This window comes from Elephantulus edwardii, unplaced genomic scaffold (genome assembly GCF_000299155.1).
Source record: "Elephantulus edwardii isolate Elephantulus edwardi_28Jun2011 unplaced genomic scaffold, EleEdw1.0 scaffold00045, whole genome shotgun sequence".
Taxonomy (NCBI): domain Eukaryota; kingdom Metazoa; phylum Chordata; class Mammalia; order Macroscelidea; family Macroscelididae; genus Elephantulus; species Elephantulus edwardii.
The window spans coordinates 14103986-14120422 of record NW_006399795.1 but is presented as its reverse complement, the minus strand read 5'-3'; the positions used below and the strand labels follow the sequence as shown (position 1 = coordinate 14120422).

At 52.3% G+C, this 16437-nt stretch overlaps 1 protein-coding gene across 2 annotated transcripts in view; it reads left to right on the top strand.

Annotated features, from left to right (window-relative positions):
* The window catches only part of PRDM16 (PR domain containing 16), a 509116-nt gene that overhangs the window by 453659 nt on the left and 39020 nt on the right, over positions 1-16437 (top strand). For both annotated transcript variants that reach the window (XM_006885814.1, XM_006885813.1), the window contains exons 5-7: positions 4200-4302; positions 12812-13028; positions 15978-16125. In XM_006885814.1, the coding sequence (XP_006885876.1) occupies positions 4254-4302; positions 12812-13028; positions 15978-16125 (414 nt within the window). In that variant the 5' untranslated portion in view covers positions 4200-4253. The remainder of the gene's footprint in view (positions 1-4199; positions 4303-12811; positions 13029-15977; positions 16126-16437) is intronic.

Here is a 16437-nt window from a genome sequence, read left to right as displayed (position 1 = left end):
GGGGGGGGGGGGGACTAAAGCGTCAAGGAAGGGACTTCTTTTCGCTTATTTCTCAAACTTCTCTCTGCCCTCTTCAGAAGCCCTTCGTTCCAGCGGGTGCTCCACGCTGGCTTGCCCAGGTCTGCCCCGGGCTGGTTCAGGGCCACGGAGTGAAAGCAAGAGTCTCAGCCACTTAAGGAATGTTCAGGGCGCTGCTGGGAGAATTGATTGCAGCCCTCGGTGGAAAGGGCCTGCGCTGTACATTCGAAAGGTGGGCGCCTCTGCCAACTAAGACAGTGCCCAGGCACTTTTGGCTACCCAGATTCCCCCCTCTCCCCCCAGTCCTCGCAGCCCCACGACCCTGGCTTGTGTCTACCTGAGTCTGGATGAGAAAGCCTTTTGTGCGATTTGGAACCTGTGTAAACGCCTCTCTGAGACGCAGATCCGAATCTTCCTAGTGAACCTCCCATGGCAAAGGCGGGAAGCCCAAGTTTAGGGAAGTTTGCTGCAGTTCCTGATCATTTTGGGTAGGGGAGACACCCCCGCCACGCCTGGCCCAGCCTTGCGATTAGCGCTAATAGCTATTAATGCCACCGTCTGTGGCTCAAAGTCCAGGTAGCTACGGCAGGGCCCCCGCCAGCGCAGCCGTCCTGTGGATACCAGGCACCAGTGCGCTCCGGAGACCCCGAGAGTTTCCGTTGGGGGGCGCATGGGTGGGGGCTCCCGGAACCCCGGTGGCCTTGGAGTGGGTCAGAGGATGGCAATGTAGGATTGGGGTCTCCCTGCGTCCGAGCAACCCGGGTAGGGTGGGAGCGGAAGCCGGGTAGCACTGGCTGTGGAGGTGGAAGAACAGCGCGCGGTCCCATGGGTCCCGGGAGTGCCCACCCCCGGAGGAAGTTGTCCAAGATTCCGGCGCCCTATCAGGGCACATCCTCGGGTGCAGGTGTGGAGACGCGAGCGTCATAGCGCGCGTGGGGACTGGAGTGCGCAGGGTGAGCAGTTGCGCGCTAGTGGGGGACCCACGAGGGAGGCAGGCGGCGCCCAGCCCCAGCCCCTCTGCCTTCTGGGAGGGCGCACAGCGCAGCCCAGGCTCCCAGCGAGGAGGCGGCCGCCGGGAGCGCCGCTCGCGGACCAGGTCAGAGCCGCCCTCCGTGCTGGCTGGGCCGTGCGGGGCGGCGAGAGGCACGGGCCGCGCGGGGCGAGACGCTGGGCGGCAAAGGCTGGGCCAACATTGCCCTCTAACGGGGACAGCGGGAGTCAAGCGGCTGCCTCACCCTAGGAGCCCGCCCGCCGCTTCCCACCCTGCGCAGGACACCTGGGCCTGCGGGCACCCAGATCGGATCGCAGCATTAGAGGTGCGCCTGCTGGATGCGTCCGCCTGGGACTGCTGCGCACCAACTCTGGTCTCGCCTTTTGACCTGGCTTCTCCATGCGCCCTGCACTCCGAGTGTGCCTGAGTTTGAGAAACTACGGCTGAAGTCTGATACTTTTTAAACAATCACTATTTTTTAAAAACCACTTATTCAGCCACTGTGTATTTTTTTTTTCTTAAGATGTTACAAATCCAGGATCTTAATAACAAGGAGTTCAAGTTGTTAGTGACGAGGTTTCTATTTGTTTTCAAATCTGGCCGTTGTGTTGGTGGCTTACCTGAGAAGGAAATGAGGCCTCTGATCATCTGGGAAAGGACTTTGTAGCTACTAGAATGACTACTTTCAGACTCTATGCAGCTTTGATGTCGCAGACCCTGTGTGACACGCAGGTCCGTTTTAGGGGCACAGTGGGGCTGTCATCTGCCTGCTTGAGAGTCCTCTGGACTGGGGCTTTGGGACTGAGATGAAGCCTAGGCACATCCTGTGACCACCAGAGGGAAGGGGCTAGACCGGCAATCATGAAGCTGATTCTGCAGGTGTTTGGGGTGGGGGTGGGGGTGTAATGTGGAGGGGAAGCACAAGACAAGCAAGCCTGGACCTGGCAATCAGGACCAGCTGCCAGGGGGAAGACTGGCTTGGCACCAGGTGGCCTGTAAGTGGCAAACTGGAGGTGCCTACTCTCCACAGAGGACTGTTCCTCACTCCTGCCTGGAAACTCCTCCCTCCCCAATCTCTTCCCTCAGCCATTTTTTCCTGGGTTATGGCCCCCCTCCACATCCCACCCTTAGCCCCAACACATCTAGATGAGAAGAACTGTAGAGCCTTGGGGGACACCCCCCCCTCCACCTCGACCCAGGGCTGTCCCAGGGCTATGAGTCTGGCCTGGGCCTTTCTCCAGCCTCCTTCCCAGGCCCCCTGGAATGCTGTATGTCCTGGAAGCCCCCCTGGTCATTATGATTTCAGTGGAGACTGGTCACTCACTTGGGGACAGGGGTCAGCCTCAGCAAAATGCTCCTGTCCTTATAGCTGGATTGAGGGTCACCATTTGCTGGCATAAGCCCTGTTCATGTGAAGAGTTAGGCACCCCTGTAAATGGCCCACCTGGTGGCCCTGGTCCCCTTAAGTGGGCAGGGAGCTTGGATGCAGGGTCCAGCAGAGGCAAGGTGGGCCAGGCTCTCTTCCAGGTGCCCCAGGCCAATGCTGCCCACTCCCCAGCCAACCCCTGCCGTGCCCCCCCCCCTTTCTGAATTGCTAGGGTTTTCTCAATCTTGGCCGCCACTTCAGCTCTCCAAGGCGGGCTTTCCTTTTTCAGGAGACACGTCGGCACACTGCCGCTGACATGATTCAGAAGTGCACTGCTCTGAGCCCTGAGCCAAGCGTTCCAAATTTAGTTCCTCGGTGCTGTGCTCCAGCTGCAGAATCTACCCTGTCACCCCACACACACCCTGTTTTCAGGGATGCTGCCCACATTGAGAGGCCTGGCCAGCCTCTGAGCACCCCTTCCTCCTGCTCTCGTCACTGACTCCGCATCGCGGTGTTTTAACTGCCAGTCCTCTTTGTGTGCACACACGGCCTCTTCTAGAAATGTCTAAATTCATTCACGAGACCTCCATCCCTGAAGCCACCTACTCGAGAAGCTAAAACTGTCTCTCTCACATACACTTTAACAAAAGAAATTTTCTGCTGTATATATTATACACTATATATGATAGTTGAAATTGTTGGGTGCCCTCAAGTCTGAACTTACTCATAGCTGACCTTCCACGGAGTTTTCAGAGACAGGAAATCACCTGAGAGGAGATTGCCCATCCTTCTCCCATGGAACATCTGGCAGATTTGAACTGTGTGCCTTTGGGATCGCAGTGCAGCTTCTTACCACACACACATTTATGTATATGTGTGTGTGTGTGTGTGTGTGTGTGTGTGTGTATAAGTATATACAACACACACACACACACATATATATATATATCTCCACTTCCTAAACAACATGCCTCTGGAAAACTCTATGAACTTTGAGCAACAACTATAGTTAGAGAAAGGTGTTTCAGATCTTTTGTTCATAGAGTCGCTATGAGTCATGTTTGATTCAACAGCAATCAACAATAACAATAAACATGTTTATATTTTATGTTTATGTTTGTTGATACTATATATATATATATTTTAACAATACAAAATCAGCTCCGTCCTCAGTTCTGATGAAAAGAATCTTTCTCCACCAGCTGTTCTGCAGGAGAAAGATGGGCAGTCTGCTGTCATGCCTCTGAAAACCCACTGGAGGGTCAGCTATGGGTCAGTTCTGACACAACAGAACACAACAACATTAACGCCCACTCTGGTCCTACCCCAGATCCCAGCTGGCAGAGTTGGTGTATGCTCAAAAACAAAACTAAAGGTTCGTAGCTCAAAGTTAACAGTGCCATGGAAGACAGGCCTGGTGGTCTGCTTCTGTAAAGATCACAGCTTCGAATGTCCTACAAAGTCAGGTCACCAGGCACTGGAAAGAACTCCACCATGAGGGCTTTTGATTCTGGTTGCTTTTTGGAAGAAAAGACATACTCTGATGACAAGGAGTCCCTCAGATGCCAGTTCCCAACCATTTCACGTCTCACCCCTTCCTAAACAGCCAAGAATGGTCAAAACACAGTTGAACGGGAACTTCAGTCCTGGGAAGTGGATTCTGCAAGAGTTCTAGGAGGGGGGACCTCTTAGTGACGATGAGAAGACACAGGTCAAGTGGCCCTCTCCCCTGTTAACAGTGTCAACAGGGTGCGGGCTGAGCATGTGCAAGCCGCTGTCCCCGCAGCCACTCACTAACACATTGTCTCTTCTCTTCCAACCTAGATTTATTATAAAGTCATCAAGGACATTGAGCCTGGTGAGGAGCTGCTGGTGCGCATGAAAGAAGGTGCCTATTCCCTGGGGACAGTGCCGCCCAGTCTGGAGGGTAAGCCCCCGCTGAGGCGGCCCCTACCCCAGCAGGAGAGTGGAGCCCACCCCAGGGACCTCTGGAGGCACCTCAACCTCTCATCCCTCCACACCATGTGTCCCATCCCTGTGCAACTCTTACCTGTGGGCTTCTCAACAATTCCACTCATCCGCTTCCCTATCTCCATCCACTGGTGATCCGAGTTACATCCTGAGTTTTAAGATGGGGCTAGGGTTGGCGGGCATGGTGTCGAAAATGAGTGCCCAGCCTGCCAGGTTGCAATCTCAGGTGCATGGTTGTTGGGTCTTAAAAAAAAAAACCAAACCACCAACAAACTGTATTATTGTTATTATCTGCTGCAGCTGTTAATAAGCACTGGGAAAAGTTTGCTTTCCCCAATACTTAAAAAAAAAAAAAATAATCTCCAAACCAGTTCTGTGGCCTCCTCTTCTAGAACTTTCTATCCCATGACCAGCTTGTCTCGTTTAAGGAAGCAGTGCCTACCCAGAGAAACATTAGAGGGAGTTTATCTGATGAAGGGGGAGAATGGGGAGTTTGTGGGGGGTCTCGTAAAAGTAGCAAGCCAGCTTTCAAAACCCATGTTGTGCACAAAACATGCCCTGCATTCTTTCTTTACTCCTGCTTCGTACTGTGGTATTTACCCTGCTCTCCACATGGGAGATGAGAAAAGGCTTCCCTCCACGTTCCTCTCCACCCGAGTATATGCACGAGGATACTTGGCAAGTGTGAACCCCAAACAGGCTCATTTTCTTCCAAAAGAGGGCTTGATCTTCCTCACCCAGGTTGTTAAGCACCGTATCCATTCACTTTGGGGACCCTGGGGTGGTTTTTAAATCACCACAGAAAAGTCACCATGGGGCAACTTCCCCCGCCCTTCTTTTCTTAGAGGGAGACCTCATCTATGAACAGGGAAGAATATCCCCCCAAGACACACACACACCCCAAGACACACACACACACACACACACACACACACACACAAACACACAAACGCGCGTGCGTGCTTCTGACTCCTGCCTGTACTCGTGCTAGAGAAAAAGGAAGGTGACTTGTTACTTAATTTTTTCCTCTTTTCTTTTTTCCTTTGCCCTCTCCTCCAAACACACCGTGGCTTAATAATTAATACCATTAACTGCAAGTTTTCCAAGGAGCCACTCGAATTCCGCGGCCAGGGAGTGGCCCGGGCTGGGCCTGGAGCTGGACGTTGGAGTTAGCAGGCAGCTCCGAGAGCAGACGCGCACAGCGCTGCCTCGATTCACCCCTTCAATCACCACACACAGCCCGGTCAATAGGGGCCTTCCTGTCGTCAGCAGCAGCTCCGTGTCCCCGGCTTGTCCAGAAGGAAATCGCCCCGGAAGGACAGTTTTTACGAGCCTGGTCCTATCCGTACTCGCTTCTAAAGTTTGGTTTTAATTAAGCTGTTGAGAAAAGAAAAATAAATGGCTGAGAGGCGGGTAGCAGGGAAAAGGTCTTGTTTCCCTTAAAATAATTGTTGAAAAGACCTATGAATCTCACATAGCACCAGGGAACGAGGAAAGATAAATCTACTTAACTGAAGGCGGGTGCTCGGCTAGGAGATTTTGCTTGTGTCATGGGCTCCCCATCCTACCTACCAAAGGGTTTTCAATACCTCCCTTCCCAATATCGAGCCCCGATTTTAAATAACCTGGGTCTGCTTTGTCCTGATCATTTATCTGACGTTTGTGGGCTAATTGCTTCCCACACATAATAGTCCAACATCAAATATTTGACTTTTCATACTCTCTGCTGTCAAGATCTTGCCTTCCCCAAACCCCCACCCCCCCCCCCCCCCCCCCCGGCTAAACTCTGAATCACACAGAAAGAAAATGCAAAAATGTTCCTCACTAAGATAATTATCATAAAAAAAATCTTTTATCCCAGCCCGGGCTAAATGCAGCCAGGCCCTTATCGCGGCAGGAATTTGGAGTGGGCTCTTGAACTCCTTTGAGCGACGAGGCTTGTAGATCAGCATGCAGATGCCACATAATTGTGTGTCGTCCCCCCCCCCACTTGCCCCCTGAAGCCATTAGGCCCTCATTTATTTTTCTGTGGCATTCCTGCCCGGCCACGTGAATTGCTGATGGAACTTTCGACAGACGAGGGAGGCACAGGTTTGACAAGTATGTTGGGCGGCTGTGTGGGGGCCGAGTTTGGGAAGCAGGTACCCCTTTCTGCCCCAATTCCAGGCTCCACCCTCTCCAGATTTAGATAAAGGGGGTTCATTTTGGCAGCGCCACCTCTGTTCTTTTGTTTGGGGGTGCTGTCACAGAGTTCAGGTAGCAAGGGGGAAAGGGAGCCCTTGTTTGCCCACAGAATGAGGGGAGAGCCACCGCCCTGCTGCTTAGCCATTAGAAGCATCATTTCAAACCTGCAGCTCTGAGAAGAAATCGAATTCTCATGGCCACACAGGCGTGGGGAGCCAGAGGGAAGCCTCTTTTGATTCATTGGTCCTTGAGATATTCTGTCCCTAGAATCGCACACTGCTAGGCAAAAGGCCACACCTCACTGGCAGTTAAAATCCACCAGCAACTCCTTACGAGAAGATGGACCGTCTGCTCTCTTACGATTCACAGCCTCCAAAAATCCACTTCAGGGCCAGTCATGAATTGATTCTGACGTGACAGCAATGACTTTGACTTTTTACTCTGAGAGACTTACTTTTTGTTTGTTTGTTTGTTTGTTTGTTTGCTTACTAAGTTCGTATACATTGTGTTTCACACTATCCTTCATTCACATTGTGTTTCTTACAATCATTCAGTTCATTATATTTTATAAAATTAATCAACATTGAAAACTATATGCCCACCCTTGCCTTGTATCCAGATCCTCGCTGGATCTTTCTTGTTTCCTTTACCTTCCTCCCTTCATCCATCAAATTGTACAACCCTAAGATTTCCCCCCCCTCCCTGCCCATCCTCACCCCTCTGCTCCCACCCTCCACACCCTTGATCCTCATACTTGTTTTACATCTTTCCAAGTCTACAGTAATGGTCTTAGACAGTATTTGTCCTTACACTCCTGAGTTAGTTCACTCAGCATTATGCTCTCCAGTCTCTCCCAAGTTATATAGTCGTTTTCAAAATCATGGCTCCTGAGTGCTATGTTGTATCCCATTATGTGAATGTACCACAATTTCTCAATCCATTCAATTGTGGTTGGACATCTGGGCTGTACCCGTGTTCTTGCAACAGTGAATAATGCTGCCATGTCATGGTTAAAAATCTCAACTGTAGCCGAGAGGTCAGCAGAGACCATCTGCTTCCACAAAGATGTACTGACATGGAAAGCCCATGGGCAGTTCTCTTCTCTTCTCTTCTCTTCTCTTCTCTTCTCTTCTCTTCTCTTCTCTCTTCTCTTCTCTTCTCTCTTATCTTCTGTAGGGTCACTGTGAGTTGTGAACAACTCGACTGAAGTGAGTTTTCTTTCGTTTGGCTTGGCTTGGTTTGGTTTAGTGACACAAGAGTTAAGAGCTTGGCTGTTAACTGCAAGGTCAGTAGTTCAAATCCACCCTGTCACTTCCAGCCTGGCAATCTGTTCCTATAAAGATTTCCATCTTGGAAACTGTATAAGGAAGTTCTTCCGTTTCCCACAGGGTCACTGTGATCCAGGATCAAGTGGGCAGCCTGTAACTACAGTGACTTTTTATCTTCACTGATTCAGCGGCAAAGGGGAGCACTTTTCTTCCAGGAATACTTTTTGTTCTTACGAGAAAATAAAGGAAATTATTTCTCTTCAGATGTCATTTTTTCCCCTTTTAGAAAAGCTCATGGGGAAAAAAAATTATGAACACATCTGGCTTGAACAGAAACCTGAATGTATAGAGGTATCAGGAGTGAGAGAAGCCTTCCCTCCAGTGGAGGAAGTTCAAGGCTTGGTTTCTGAGATGCTGTGCTTGAGATCTCGCGAGAATGAGACAGTGTGAGTCCAGGTAGATGGGTTGGAAAATCAGATGCCTCTGAATGCGATAGAAGACTTTGTACCACATGTGGATAATATGTAAGGCCGTGGGAGTGAGTGAGAAGGGAGAGGCTACTCTCTATGGCATAAGAACAAAGCAGACAGGTGGATAAACATCATCACATCATGTGCTGTGATACATGATATATGACATGGTATATGACATAGGAGTCCTAGTGGTGCAACACTTAAGTGCTGGACTTAACAGCTTACAAAAGTTAGCTGAAACCATGAAGCACTCAGTCAAACCACCTAGCCGTACCTCTGAGGCATCTATCTGCTCCTATACCGATTAAAAACAACAGAAAACCCTAATCCATGCCCACAAAGCGGGCTGTCACCCTCAGAAGTTTCCAGTGGTTTCCTGACGCTGCAAGTCCTCATGGGAGGATCAGTGTCCATCTTTCTTCCATGGGCCGATTCAAACCACCGAGCCTTTGAGGAACAGCTCAGCATGTGATACTCTATGCCACCAGAGCGCCCCCTATCAAGATAACAGCATAAATGCTATCCCGCCGCATCTCTGACAGTCAGAATAAACTCCACAGCCCCTAACGACTTGTTGTGATTTGATCTATGATATAGATACAATACTGGTCCCTGAGTTGCACAAACGTTAAGCATTCGATTACTAGCTGGCGGGTTATTGTCCCAGATCCACCTGGAGGCACCTTGGAACAGGGGCCTGGAGATGTGCGTCTGAAAGGCCATGGCCTTGAAACGCCTGTGGAGCTCTTCTGATTTGTACATGTAGAATCACCACGAGTCCGTATCAACAATGGTAGACACATTATATAATGAGGATATAACATCCACTTTCAGTGTCTCTTTAAAAACAGGGGGTTTTGTGCTGGAAACGTGAATGACGTCATCCGCTGTGCCCGTCCTTCCCGTCTGAGCCCCAAACACCCGGGAGTGTGTTCAAAGCCAGCCTTACTGGGTGGAAGTTGCAGAGGATTCAGCCGGACCTTTCAGCAGAGGCTGGCGAGACTTAGATGTGTGCTGTTCCTCCTGCAGCCTTTGGTGAGGCAAACACGGTCCATGTGCTGTGGGCAGAGGAGGAAGAGTGTGGTTCTTATCACAGGGGCCGGTCCCATCACCTCCAGGAGTTCTCAACCCTGTCAAAAGAGAAAGGGCTGCATTTTCATTTCCACTCAAATTTCAGGTCATACAGAAAGAAAGGGGAAAAAAATCCATCAATTAGTAGTGTGGATGGTGGGATTGGCGTCTCTTCTGGTTTTCGGGTTTAAGTTTCAACATCTGTGCCCCTCAGCGTGTCCCCAGATTGGTGCAGAGTCGAATGAAAGCTGATGTCTCTGGCTTGGTCGTGGTGCTGTAGAGAATCCTGCATCTTGGAGTCCCATCCAGTCTAGGAGGCTGGATTCAGTCCTCAGAAGCATCTGTGTGTTGTCTCCGACAGCTTCTTTTTCAAACTCTGTCCTTCATGCTAAACTCTCAAGCACTCATTCCCTAGTCAAGTCCAGATTTCTTAAGACAAGGGAAGGCCTCTGGAGGAGGTTAACGGTGACTGTGTCCCCAGAGTCACAAAGCCACATTGCATTTCCCATGACCTCTATGCGCAACAGAGCGTCTGGCCCTTCTGCTTCTTGGGTGTGAAAACAGCAATGTTCAGCTCTCATGGCTGAGCCCCTTCCCTGCCAGGTGCCCTGGACAAATGATCCACTCTCCTTGGCCTCAGTTTATCTATTAGAAAGCAGACATAGAAGTTGCACTGCAATCCCAGAAGCCTGTGGTTCAAATCCACCAGATGGCTTTGCTGAAGAAGGAGGGACAATCTCCTCCTGTACCAGTCAGATCCAATTTGACGGTACACATACACACACACATATACAAATAGTAAAATTTTTTTAAATATATAAAAATAGATTAAAAAAGAAAAGAAAGAAAGCAGACATAGACGAGGGCACGCCCCTGGATGTCCCTGTGTCGATGACGGCTTGCTTTAGGGCATTGCCTGCTGCATAGAGACTCCTGGTCAACTCCCCTGCTAACGTCATTCTTTGTGCCGTTTTCAGGGTCAATGCATTTGTTTCCATTTTGGTTTATCTTTTGAGTGTTGCATTTTGTAGGCTTCAGAGGGAGAGTGTGTCTTGGCATGATTCAGGGGCTCGTACCCTGGTGCCCAGTAAGAGCCGGTGCTCAAATAGGTCTCAAGTTAGCATCTTGTCTTTGGAGGGGCCTGCTACCCTCCACTGGCCACACCCCCGCATCCCTGCTCTGTCTGCCTGTCTGCTCTGAGTGTTTTAAGGAGCCACCAGCAGGTCCTGTGGGCCTTCACCTTTTCTGCCATTTCCTTGGACTGGCCACTCACCCTACCCCCTCCACCTCTGCGGTTCATGCGGTTCCTCAGTCGTCTCATGTCCTCCTGGTTTTGCAGCTCAGCGCATGTCTGGGAAAGCTCAGAGCAGCAGCTTTTCCTGAGACGTGTGGGGCAGGACATCAAAAGGCCCAAGCTAAGGCATTGAGTTGAGTCCGGAGGCAGGGCTACAGCCCCACTGCAGGCTGAGCACTGGGGTCCTCCTTCGGATTCTTGATTCCCCCAAACAAACACTTTCTCTGCAGCAGGCTGGCCTGCACTATCCTGGACTCCAGGTACCAGCTGACAAGTGTGGATGGGGGTCTGTGTGTCTTGGCCCTGAGAGAGGCGACCCAGAGGTCCCCAGTAGAAAAGTCCCCGGGGCTTCTCCTGGCTCAAGCCACAAACACTTACTTGCCTGTGGCCAAGGCATGAAGAAAAGACGGGGCTGATGAGGGGTCAGTCAATGCTCATTGGCCAGTTGTCCGTGGGAGTGCTCATTGAGGTGTCCGTGACTTGGGGGGGGGAACTGGGTGCCAATGGGAATGTGAAGTGTGGCCAGGGCCAGGTCCTTGGAAGCTTCTGGTCAGTACACAGACCTCCTCTCCTGTGTTCCCCACAGGGCCAGAGCTTGGAGCTTTGATATGGTTGGTGTCTGTAGTGACTTTTCCAACACTAGTAGGGGGCCCTCCTCTTCTATCACCTCCCCCCAAGTCTTCCCTTGCTTCTTAACATCTGCTCCGGGGCAGCACTTCATCTACTGGGACAGGACCAGCATTTGGTGCACATTTATGAAAGTCCTGTTCAGGCCGGGCATGAAGACAGTCCCTGTGTCACAAACCCCACACACATTTACGCACACACACAACGCACATAGGTCTACACACATGCATTCACATTTTCACACACACAACAGACATTCACACATACCTGCAGACCTATTCACACACATAATATGAGCATGCACATTCACACATGAAAATAAATGCACACATATGGACACACATGGCCATACGTATGTGATGCACACATACAATCTATATAAACACACATCTAAGACATGTATATACACAACCACATTTGCAAATGTGCATGCACAGAAGTCACACATAAACACATGTGCCTTGTGACATGCTCAAGTGCACATACATGAACTCACAAATCTGTGTATGAACACATACATGTGCCGGGATGCAGGCACACTGCATATCGTGCACATATAAAACTACAGACAAGCCTACAAAGGTGAAAATATGCCCACGGGCACATGCATGTACTCATAGGTGTGCACACATGGCCAAGAATACATACGCACACATACACAAACATAGGTGCAAATATGCACGTTGACGCAAAGATGCAAAGGTGCAGATCAGACATGGTCAGAGATGCACAAATCTTCACACAAGATATTCACACAGTCATATATATGTACAGTTACACATATACATGATGGCAAACTCACACACACACCCCACATGTGTGCACAGTGCGTGGGCACACAACTTTCCATTCAGTTGTGCAAGATTCGTCGGTCCATGTGCTCTTTCCAGGCCCGGGTGGACCCCGGGGACCTCCTCGGGCAGGGAGGGGGCAGTGAGCTAAGTGAGAAACTGCTGTTCAGACAGCGCCAGGCGCAGGAAGCTGGGGATGGGCCCAGCGCCTCCCCCGGGAAATTTACAGCTCGGGGCTGATTGTTTGGCTTGGCACTGTGGTCAGGATGCCGCCTCGTAAACTTAATAATAGCTGCCCCCCTTTAATTTGTTTGACCTTGACGACAATAATTTATGATATGCATTAGATCTCCGTCGGCTTTTTCCTCTTGATTCATAAACAAAGCACTTGGCCTGACTTCCTGCCCTGCTCCCGAGCTCGGGCCTCTCAGCCTGCGCTGGCCGCCTCAGATGTGTGGAGGGGCCGAGACAGCGTTTCTGTGTGTACTGAGATGCAGAGAGTGGAGATTTTTGGGCATCCCAGCAGTCCCGGTGGCTTTCAAAGCCCCCTCCCCACCCCCACACCCACCCCTCACCCCCGCCTCAGACAGACGTTCCTGGCATCTAGATGAAGGCAGTGGCTGGAGTGACCAGCATGAGTGACCATCGGGAAGGTGACTGTGGGGTCTTGGCCCCCTTGCCCCCTTGCAGGGCCTGGTCTGGGGCTGCCAGGGTAGGTGCTGACCAGGCGCCCACTCCTTGGCCCCCTTTTTTCCAGAGGAGCGTACCTTCCGCTGTGACGAGTGTGACGAGCTCTTCCAGTCCAAGCTGGACCTGCGGCGCCACAAGAAGTATGCGTGCAGCTCAGTGGGCACCACGCTCTACGAGGGGCTGGCCGATGACCTGAAGCCTGAGGGCCTGGGCAATGCAGGCAGCGGGGATGGGCAGGCCCATGAGTGCAAGGACTGCGAGCGGATGTTCCCCAACAAGTACAGGTGCAGCCTCCCTGCCCTCCCTCCTCATCTGCCTCCAGCTCCTTTGCTTCTTCCTCTCCTCCTCCCTCCTTCCACCATGTTCCTCCTCTCGTCTTCTCTCTCCTCCATCCCTTCTCCCTCCTCCATGCTTTCTTCCCTCCTCTGTACCTCCTCCCTCCTCCATGCCTCCTCTCTCCTCCATGCCTCCTCCCTCCTCCATGCCTCTTCCCTACTCTATGCCTCCTCCCTCCTCCCTCCACCATGCATCCTCCCTCCTCCATCCCTACTCCCTCCTTCTCCTCTCCTTCCTCCAGCATGTCTCCTCTCCTCCTCCATGCTTCTCTCTCCTCCTCCCTCCTCCCTACTCTATGCCTCCTCCCTTCCTCCCTCCTTCATGCCTCCTCGCTCCTCCATCCCTCATCCATCCTCCTTCCCTCCCTCCTTCAAGCCTTCTCCCTCCTCCATCCCTACTCCCTCTTCCATACCTCCTCCCTCCTCGATCTTTCCTCCCTTCTCCATCCCTACTCCCTCCTCCCCTTTTTCCTCCAGCATGTCTCCTCCCTTCCTCCATGCCTCCTCCCTCCTCTATGCCTCCTCCCCTCCTCCCTGCAACATGCCTCCTCCCTCCTCTACAACTCCTCCCTCCTGCATTTCTTCTCGTCTCCTCCCTCCTCCATACCTCCCCTCTCCTCTTTTTCTTCTTCCTCCTCTATGCCTCCTCCCATCCTCCATCCCCCATGCCTCTTTCCCCCTCCCATTTCTCCTCTCCTTTTTCTCCTCCCTCCTCCATATCTCCTCCCCTTCTTTCTCCTCTCTCCTCCATTCTACTCTCCTCTCTTCCTTCCTGTCCTCCTCCACCTTCTCCTCCACCTTCCTTGTTCTCCTTCTGCCTCCTCCTGCCCTTCCTTCTCCCTCCTCCCCTGGCCTCCTCATCTCTTCCCCTTCTCCCCTTCCCCTACTCTCACATCCCTGTTATCCTGCTTCCATCCCCCTCCCCTCCCTCCCCTTCTCCCTCCTCCCTCCTCCTCTACCCTCCCCTTCCCCGTCTTCTTTCTAACCCACCATTCCCCTCCCTTCCCCTCCTCCCCTTCTTCTCTTTCTTCCCCCTGCTCTTCCTCTTCTCCCCAGCACCCCTTCCTCTTCCTCCTCTCCATCCTTCATCCTACCTTGTATCTTTTGCCTTCCTCCTTCTCTGCCCTCTTCTTCCTTCCTTTCCTTTGGCTCCCTCCCTCCTCACCCCTCTTCCTCAGTGCCCATCTTCTCCTTCTCTCCCTCTTCTTCCTCCTCACTCCTCCTCACTCCTCCTCCCTGGGCCCAGGAGCTCTGTCCAGGCATAAGCACCCCTGAGACCCAGGGAAGAGCAGAGGTTGGCCCTGTACCTCAGCCCTGTCCATGCTGACAGGCCGAGGCAGCAGGATGGAGGGAGATGAAGGATCTGCTTGGAGGACAGATGGCCCATCCCTTTGGCATGACTGGAATTGGGGGGCTGCAATCTCAGGCACTGGGAATCTGAGCACTGTTCCCCAGTCTGTCTCTGGAAAACTGGCCTCATCAGAACTCTGTCCTGACCTAATGCCCTGCCCCAAGACACTGGTGGTCTCCACATTCTAGTAGACAGAGGCCAGGTTGGGGGGACAGACAAGACAAATTAGTGAAAAAACTACTTGTTGAAATGCACAGGAATCACACTCTAGCCATTTCTTTAATAATGTCTGAAACCAGGGTACCAGCATCACTCACTGCTAAGGGGTGTGTTATGTACCCCAACCCCAAAGACACACTCCACCTCAGACAGTGGACAGAAGTCAGGTCCTCACCACTCCTCTGTCCCCAAGGCCCCATTCTCTATCTCTCTCTGCCCAGCAGCAGCCCCCGTCCCACACAGACTAGTACTAAAAAGTCAGAGCTGGCCCTTCCCTGTCCAAGACTAGGAGCTCCCCAGGAAATGGTCTACCCAGTCTCAAGGATTGAGGGGAGCCAGGACCCGCAGTCTAGCTCTCCAGGAAGCAAGGAGACTCTCCACTGTGGGTCCTCCCGTCCTTCTGCCAAGGATTCTCCTAACCAGCTTGGCAGCATCCAGATAAAGCTCCACGCCGTGTCTGACCAGCCATATGGTGGCTCGGACCTGGCGGCAGCCCCACAAGGCCTCCCGGGGGCTGGAAACCCTCCACCCGAACAGACGACCGAGAAAATAAGTGTTTGAGCAAATCCCAGCCGAGGCTCGCGCAGTGAGCGCTGCTCAAGAGGGTCCATGTTTTCTTTAAATAAACACATAAATCACAATTAACAACAGGGAAAAGATACAATCTCCTGATGCTAAAGAACCCAGCGTTTCTGATCTTAATGGATGGCTGGGCCCCGTAATTAACGGGCCGTGATGTATTGCTGCTTTGCTCATGGAGATTAACGGTCATACCTGGGCCAGGAGGAGAGGCGGGCTGTCCCTGGAGACGGGGCTCAGGGGCCGCCTGCCCGGCTGAGCAGGTCGCCGGCCTGAGTGAATGTGCTCTCCCCACCCCATCACAGCCCATTCAGAGACACCCCCCCTTCCTCCTCTAGGCCTCCTCCTCATCAAGTTGGCAGGGGTTGGGGGGTGGGCAGTGCCCAGATCCAGCAGAAGGGGAGTCTGGGGTTTCTGGTGCCTTGTCCCTACTCTGATGCTTGTAAGAATGTGAGAAGATTCTAGACCTCTTTGTCCTTGGGCCTCAGCTTAGCCTTGGAGTTAGGATCATCCCAGCCAGTGCCTGGAGACCTGGGAATTGTCTGGGTGGAGGCTAAGCCCCTCATCTCTGCATTGCTTCCTGTCTCCCCATCCCTCAGTGCTCTCTCCAGAAAGGAGGGACAGAGGCCCTGGGAGCCCTGCTCTGGGATCAGCAGGGAGTGGTGGGACCCCTGCCGTGGGCACTCTGAGCGTGCAGCCATGTTGGGGCACCCCTCCTGCCCCGTAATGACCCCACCCCCTGTGCACAGCTTGGAGCAGCACATGATCATCCACACAGAGGAGCGAGAGTACAAGTGTGACCAGTGTCCCAAGGCCTTCAACTGGAAATCCAACCTCATCCGCCACCAGATGTCCCACGACAGCGGCAAGCGCTTCGAATGTGAAAACTGCGTGAAGGTAACAGGCGCACATACAGCTGCCCGCCTGCTCCCTCGTCACCCACACACACAGCCTCAGGGTGCAGACAGGAGAGTGTGGATACCTGCCCATCACCCACACGCACGGCCTCAGGGTGCAGACAGGAGAGTGTGGACACCTGCCCATGACCCACACTCACAGCCTCGGGGTACACACAGGAGAATGTGTATACCTGCTGATCACCAACAATCACAGCCTCAGGTTGCAGACAGGAGAGTGTGGACACCTGCCCATGACCCACACACATAGCCTTGGGGTGCAGACAGGAGAGTGTGGACACCTGCCCATGAC